The sequence below is a fragment of the Pygoscelis adeliae genome, unplaced genomic scaffold, assembly GCF_000699105.1.
Source record: "Pygoscelis adeliae isolate BGI_AS28 unplaced genomic scaffold, ASM69910v1 Scaffold94, whole genome shotgun sequence".
Classification (NCBI taxonomy): Eukaryota; Metazoa; Chordata; class Aves; order Sphenisciformes; family Spheniscidae; genus Pygoscelis; species Pygoscelis adeliae.
This window is the reverse complement of record NW_008824547.1, coordinates 286,662-294,096: the sequence shown is the minus strand read 5'-3', so window position 1 is coordinate 294,096 and position 7,435 is coordinate 286,662. Positions and strand designations below refer to the sequence as shown.

At 44.4% G+C, this 7,435-nt stretch overlaps 1 protein-coding gene across 1 annotated transcript in view; it reads right to left on the bottom strand.

The window, feature by feature from the left end:
• Positions 1 to 1,638: 1,638 nt before the first annotated feature.
• The window catches only part of WDR82 (WD repeat domain 82), a 21,904-nt gene continuing 16,107 nt past the window's right edge, over positions 1,639 to 7,435 (bottom strand). Inside the window, exons 5-9 of the mRNA XM_009321844.1 lie at positions 6,047 to 6,163; positions 5,132 to 5,287; positions 4,938 to 5,007; positions 2,960 to 3,102; positions 1,639 to 2,459 (exon numbers count right to left, since the gene is read on the bottom strand). Coding sequence (XP_009320119.1) covers positions 2,430 to 2,459; positions 2,960 to 3,102; positions 4,938 to 5,007; positions 5,132 to 5,287; positions 6,047 to 6,163 — 516 coding nt within the window. The 3' untranslated portion in view covers positions 1,639 to 2,429. The remainder of the gene's footprint in view (positions 2,460 to 2,959; positions 3,103 to 4,937; positions 5,008 to 5,131; positions 5,288 to 6,046; positions 6,164 to 7,435) is intronic.

The window sequence follows — 7,435 nt, the reverse complement described above, 5'->3', positions numbered from 1 at the left end:
GTTAAAATGCACTGCAAACCCCAAATACCTGTATGTTACAAACCACTGCAAAATACGGCTGCTTACAGAAACACCACCAACGGTAAAATAGCACCAAGCAGCCTGAAATGCAACAAGACTGAGTTGAAGAGGTGGCTGTGGAAACCTAGTCAACTGCAAGGACCGAGATACCCATCTCCCTTCGCGCTGGGCATTTATAGGTGACAATGGGACAGTACACGCCAGGAAGAGGGATGCTGGTGTAGTAGGGTGAATCTCTCATCCGCGTCTCCAACAGCAGGCCTGTTTGGCAAGATCGAAAGCAGCAGTCCGCTGTTCCCTCCCCTCCTCCAGTCTGGAGGATGTAAAACTCACATCGCAGACCCGTGCTGTTAGAAATGGCTCTAAACTCGTGCGGTAGCATCAGCAGAGGCAAGCCACGGAGCCTAAGGAGAAGCTTCAACCACAGCATTGATCCGAACATCAAGTTAATCAGACTGCCTCATGCACGGCAGTCCTCCTGCCGACTGTCACAGGCAGACGCTGCAGCTCAGCATGTGCTGCTGCTTTAAAGGAACCAGCAGTGGAGAAATGCTCAGTCCCCATCCCCAGCTCTCAGCACAGCACATTTCCAAAAAAAAAAAAAAAAAAAAAGGCAAGGAAAAGCAAAACAGAAGCTGTGCTACAAGCCGATTTACTTTTCCAGGGAGACGTGCTCTGAATTATATACAGGGCCCCACAGCTGAGACGAACTTTGCTGTAATATGGGAACATGTAGAAAACTGACCTAAGGTAAAATGCTCGAGCGCTGTTCTCCAGTTTGGATTGGCACTTGAGAGCAGAGAGGACGTGCCCATTACTGTGCTTGTCACCTTACCAGCATCTTACATTCAGGAGAGGGGAAGCACACGTGACTGGGTGAGGGAAAGAATGGACTTTCCAAGCTGTGACCCAGCACATAAAACCAAGTCTTTTTGGAAAGGCAAGAACACAATGAACACCACATTTACGCTGAGCCTGTCCCGGCCTGCTGGTGGATGCATTTGATCAATGCAACGTTTCAGGAAAAAGAAACTGGAACCAGGCTTGAAGCCCAGCTTGCCAGCCTTTCTGTGCCATTTGCCCACAAGCCCCTCTGGAGCAGGAGAGCACGTCCCTCCCATCTCTTTGCAGGGGCGTTCCTTGGAGCAGGGCCACAGCAAAGCAGAGTCAGCACAGTCACATGTAAGATTTTTAAAATTCAATTCTGAAGACAGCATGTGACAAAGGAAGCGTCGCTCTTTCGGGGCTATCGCTGAAAACCTGCGGGGCCTGTAACAAAACGCATGATGAACTAACTGCACGTCAGTTTTATCAGCAAAGGGATACAGGCCTAAGCCTGGTGTGGGGAGAATTTCATGGCGCTTATTTACAAACCAGGAGGGGAAAACTGCATCAGTGAAGGTAAACAGCCTAGACACCCCACAATACTGGCCCACATCATATTCTTTAATATCTAAAAGTAAAAAAATATGGCCCATTCCCACTGCCCTCCCCCCCACGATATTTACAAGTAAGATCAGCCAAGATGATACATAAGGAAGATGCACAGGCAGACTGTGCTTTCAGTCTCAGTTTGGTTTCTCCATCTTCCTGCTGGCAGCTTCCTTTATGAAGATGCACAGGCAGACTGTGCTTTCAGTCTCAGTTTGGTTTCTCCATCTTCCTTCTGACAGATTCCTTTATTGCTTGGGACACTGACCGGACCTCATCAGTACTGTCTGCGCCCTCCAGGATGCTGGCACAGCAAACAGCAGGGAGGCTTCGGCAAGCTCTGGCAGTGGACAAAACCTGTATGGTTTGTTGCACACTAAATCGCCAAAAAGGATGACAGGATGTATAATGTATATTTACAGTCACCCACTCTTTCGGCACATATTCCACTGCAAGAGAATCCAGCATCTGCTGTTTAAGTTGAAAACTGTCAGTGTTCACGTTTGGCACAGAAGTTACTTTGCATCTGTGGACTGCAGTGAAACCAGAGATCCCAGATGTGAAAAACATGCACTTATGGGAAGGAACTGCACGTTCCACCTTGGAACATCAATAGCCTTGTGCACTTACAGAAGGAAAACACACAATTACAGCTAAAAAATGCCACGAACATTTTGTAAATAAAACAGACTTCATTGCTCTTAGAAATAATACTGTGTCAGTTCCAACTTCGGCTGAAGCCTGCTGGGCACAGACTGGAAGGTACGAACGTGTAGCATGCCGCTTCTGAACACGCTAGGAGGCCGAGTGGAAGAGTCCTCACAAAGGAATGCAGCAAATAAAGGTAAGACATATGGAAACATACGCAGGAACAGGAACACAGTCTAGGAGACCTAGGCATTTCCAATACTATGCTTGCAATGATGTGCTGCTGTTAGCAGTATGGAAGTCATTTGACAGCAGCTGCAGTGTAGGAATTAGTCGTCAATAGTTGGCAACCAGAAGGCCTACAAAAGAGAAGGACGAACATCTTTTACAGAGCGGAACACAACTCTCTCCTACAGCACACTGTAGGAGCTTATCACCGCTACCTTCCATAAGCACACAGGCAGAGACTACCAAAGAGGCAGCAACACCCTCCCAAGCAGTTTAAGGTTACAATCCTTGCTTATGCTGGTCTGGTTTGCATTGCACGTTCTCTCGTTGCAAGCCAGTCTTACACAAACTGAAAATGCCAGCCGTGTACAGTGACCTAAAGGAGTCATACTTCTGCGTGCGCATTCACCCACTGCTCTGCTTTCGTGTGTGTTCAAATGCTGGCTTGCCAGGTGTGCTGCCCCACATATCTGCCTGCCAGGTAAGGCGCAATCAAGGTGCAACAGGCAGGGGCCTGGCTCTCACCAAAGCCCAAGGAAATACCCATCAGTGGCACTGAGCCTTCTCAGATTCATTTCTAAAAGGGTCAGCATCTCATTGAGCTAGGAGGAACTTAAAATGCTCTCCTTACCATATTGGAACATGCACTAGCAAAAGTCATGAATTTTGGATTGAACTGCAGACAGGTTATAGGACCTGTGTGTTTCCCATCCAGCACAGCCACCTTCATCCCACTTTCCCCATTCCAAACATGAATTTTCCCATCTTCTGAACCTGCAGGCAGGAGTGGAAAACAAGATACGCAAGATATGTTGGAGAGACCAGCAGAGAAAATGAAGTACATAACCTTTTCTGACAGAGAACTGTAGGAACAAGCATGCCTCGTCTTCATAGCTTAACCTTTAAAATCCCTGAAGTATCACTAGGGCATCACTGGAGTTCACACACCTGTATCCAAACAGCAGGTTTGTATCTTTGCACTGCGGAGACTCAACTACGCACCACAGTGCAATGCTATTCTGGCAAAGAGGTTAACAACCACGGTCACCCAGTAGACAAGGAGAGCTGACACCATCCAACTAAGGAGGGAAGACCCTTGCCAACTTGCACCAATGTGCGAGAGGCCAAAAGCTGGGTGTAAGAGTCACTGTTGGCACAAGTTCTCAGTTCAGACACAGAAGGAGATAAATATTTCACTTGGTAGGCACAGAATCAAATCAAAGGCTTTACCATTGAAGGTAACCAGATTTCAATGCACTATGCCAAATACTAGAAGCTTCACTGGAGGTGTCAAGTCTCCACATTGCTACAACGGGACAGGTTTTTCACTTTAAAATGGCATTTTGCAAACTCTGAGGCTGGGCACTTAACACTTATAATTCAATTCTGCTTTAGTCTCATTTTATATAGGATTCCTAATAAAAATACAAGGTATTTTCTTCGCATCTGTAATTATATGTATAGCTTTTCAAGGAAGAGAAATTAAGAAGCACAAGTTACAACTTAACCATATGTAAAAACTGAACAGAAATAAGTGGTTTGGAACTTCTTCCACTATAGTTTTCATTTGGAAGGGCACAACAGGAAGGTTAATATGTGCAATAAAGTGCTCTCCAGAAACAGACTAAACAAAGAACCTCCCCTGCCCCCACCTTCTCTGCAATCAGGAAGTTCTCAGCCAGAACAAAATAGAAGAAGTTTTGCCAAGACCATCACTCATCCAGGAAAAATGAGGATCAGGATACCAATTACCACAAAGTTAAACATATTTTATGTACCAGCCATATCAATAAGAACAAAAAGAAAGTGCTAGGAGAGGGCAACACCACACAAATGCGTCTGACTTGTGTTCATGGGTCATTTTGGGCAGCAGTGTAGCAGAGTGACTGAAGCGCTTACCTTGGGGTGCCCAACCTGCAGCACCAGGCTTTACAGGAGCTGCAACTGCTTTTTGCCACCCACTTCACTCAAGAGTCCTGCCTGCAGGGGGTGAGGAAGGGGGCCTGGGCCAGAGGAATCATGCTGGGAGCCATCAGGCTGATCCCTACTGCTTCTATCAAGGGTTAAATGGAGCTTGTTCCACAGACATGGTGATTCACAAGAGCCACGTGAACAAAATGCAGCTGCCGCAGCATGTCGCCAGTGCAGGAATGTCCCTGGGAGGTGCACAAACACACCAGGCTATGAGACCAACTGCCCAAGCACAGACAGGTGCCTCGTTCATCAGGTAATGGAGGGCAGGCCACAACATACAGCCCCAAAACACTTTCAGAGGCAGCACATGAGTGCATCCTAGCCACAGGGTGAGGATCATTGACATAAATTATGTGACATCTCCACACATTACAATAGTTTGCTGGTTTCTTATCTTTTTTTGGAATAGTGTTCATATATAAAGGAAAAAACAAAAGTCTTCTTGCAGGCTCGTTTTCATTTCAGTCTAGAAAATGCTGAGTAAACTAACAAAACAGAAAACCATCGATGCAAAGAAAGCTTACAGCTGCATTGTATTATTTAAATACATTGTGCTTCCCAACACAGACACAACTTTAGTCCTACATAACACACCTCATTTCAGAGCACTGAAATTCTTTCAAGAATTGTCTTACCTATCATGATGAACTGAGAGTCTGGTGTGAATGATGCCTCCAGTGTGACAGCTTTACTGTTGTTATAACCCTATGGTGCAAAACAGGAGAACATGTACTAGAGAGCATGTCCACAGTAATCTCGCAAACCAAAGGACACCTGCTCCCAAACCTAACACCAAGTTTCAAGCAGGTAACACAGGCAACATGCTCACCCCAAACGTATGCAGGACAGCTCCTTTAAAGGCATCAATCAGTCGAATGAACCCTCCATTAGTCGATATGAGGATGAGTTTGCCATCGTTACTGAACTTCAGGCCTGTCCACTCACATGTTCGATCATACTGCATCTTAAATGTAGCAAATGGCCCCTTCAAATTAAAAATGGGAAGCGTGATGTAGACTCTGCATGCATTGCTGCTAACAACAGTCTGCTTTTAACCTTAGCTCAGGAAAGTTTAAGATTTTTCAAAAGAAAATATTTAGTCCTAAGATACCAAAGGAAAGCGTCATAGCAAAAACATGTCACTGCATGTGTAAGTTTCAAAGTATGAATCCATAGTTTCCATAGCAAAAAAGAGCCACAGTAGGGTGCTTCAATACCCAGTAGTCCCATACTCTACCACATTCAACAGCAGAAATTAATTTAAGGTAGGATGAAGTTTTCAAACAAGGCTGCTAATTGAAGTCAGAGAAAGAGCTTGAGCCAGTGTTATTGTCATCTGACTTTTTGAAAACCATGGAACTAACTATGCTCAGTTCAGCTGCCCACCCAATTACAGTTTCCTTTGAAATTTCCATCCAGTGTTCTTCCAGAAAAAGCAGCAAGGAAAAAGAAACAAACAAAACACCAAAAGCAAACAACAACAAAAAGCCTAAACAAGAGTTTGGAACAGGTTAAAGAGTTAGCAGAAGTAAACTTTAACAGTGGTTCAAGAGTGGATTTCAGAATCTGGTGACAGCACATACCCCTCTCTGTCTGTGAGATGTTTACTTACCAAAAACTCTCTAGGTGCCAAGTAGGCACCCTAGATAGTAAGCTGGAGTAAACAAATGCAGCTTCTGAGCACTGAGTTTAGACTACTTCTTGCAAGATAAAAAGTGTAAGTAGGGAAGTTAGGGTAGCTCACCTTGTCAAAAGAACGGAGATCGTAAAGCTTCACCATTTCAGAATTGACTCCAGCAGCAAAAATTAACCCTTCTGGGTCAAAAGAACACACAGGCTTCCCTTGGAGATGCATTAAACCCTAGAAAATAGAAGTCCAAATTATTTTGCAAAACTCATGCTCACATTTCTACCACTATCCTTTGAGCCCACTGTGAGCAGGACAGCAGCCTATGGGTGGAACAACTGAATTTCAATTGTAAATATTGAGGTTTTACAAAGGTTCAGAACTCAGCTTCTCAAAAGCAACTCTGACTACTTCAGGTCATCATACAGAGCTTCCAGTTTGCTACAATGACAAAGTTTACATCAGAACAAATCAAGACCTCAATTCGAGCTGTCATCCACTCAAAAAGTACCCAGAGAAGGGAGGATGATGTGGCTGTATTAATAACCATACCAGACAGTGCCACAAAACCCTGCTGCTGGGATTGACAGCAACGCTCCACCAGCTATGGTTGTGAAGGAGGGAAGAAAAAGTATTTTGAAAGCAAGTAGAAACAGCTCCAGTGAACACCACTGCTGAACTTTCCGTGCCTATTTAATGAAAACTCATACCTTTTGGAAGCCAACAGACCCTACATATTAAAATTGACAGATTACTATCAGCGCTTATTTTTAATGTTAACTTTTCCTTAACTCACATAATGGAAAAGACTTGAGAAAATTTGGTAAAAGCCAACAAGATGTATAGTTTTCTGTATCCTGACTGGCAGGTCTGTGCGTGTTAGCCAAATGTCTTTACGTAACTGTATGCACATAAATAAGAACACATCTTTGATTAAATCAACAATACATTTAAGAAGTTTCTGCACTTCTGAAATACCATTTTTCGCTAGAGAAGTCTAGAGACTTTATTACTTCTCTCTTCTTTCCAATTTAGGTCAGTTTTCCCTGTGATCTCTGAAGGCTAGGCAGTAAGCTGGCCAACACTCAGGGCCCTCGCAAGTGGGACATCACAGGTTTCCCGGTAATATTTCTAGGCACTACGGCTGCCATCTCATGGGCAAACTGAAAATTACAAGTAACACTTCCTCAACTTGTTGCCCAAACGTTGCTGGATGCAGCTTCCAGTTACAAGTCCTGGTTTTACCATTCTTACAACTTCAGGCATTAGCATAAATCACAGAACTGCTACTGAATTTACAACCCTATCTCATTTCATAGAATCATAGAATCATAGAATCATTAAAGGTTGGAAGAGACCTCCAAGATCATCGAGTCCAACCATCAACCCAACAACACCATGCCCACTAAACCATGTCCCTAAGCGCCTCATCTACCCGCCTTTTAAATACTTCTAGGGATGGTGACTCAACCACTTCCCTGGGCAGCCTGTTCCAATGTTTAACTA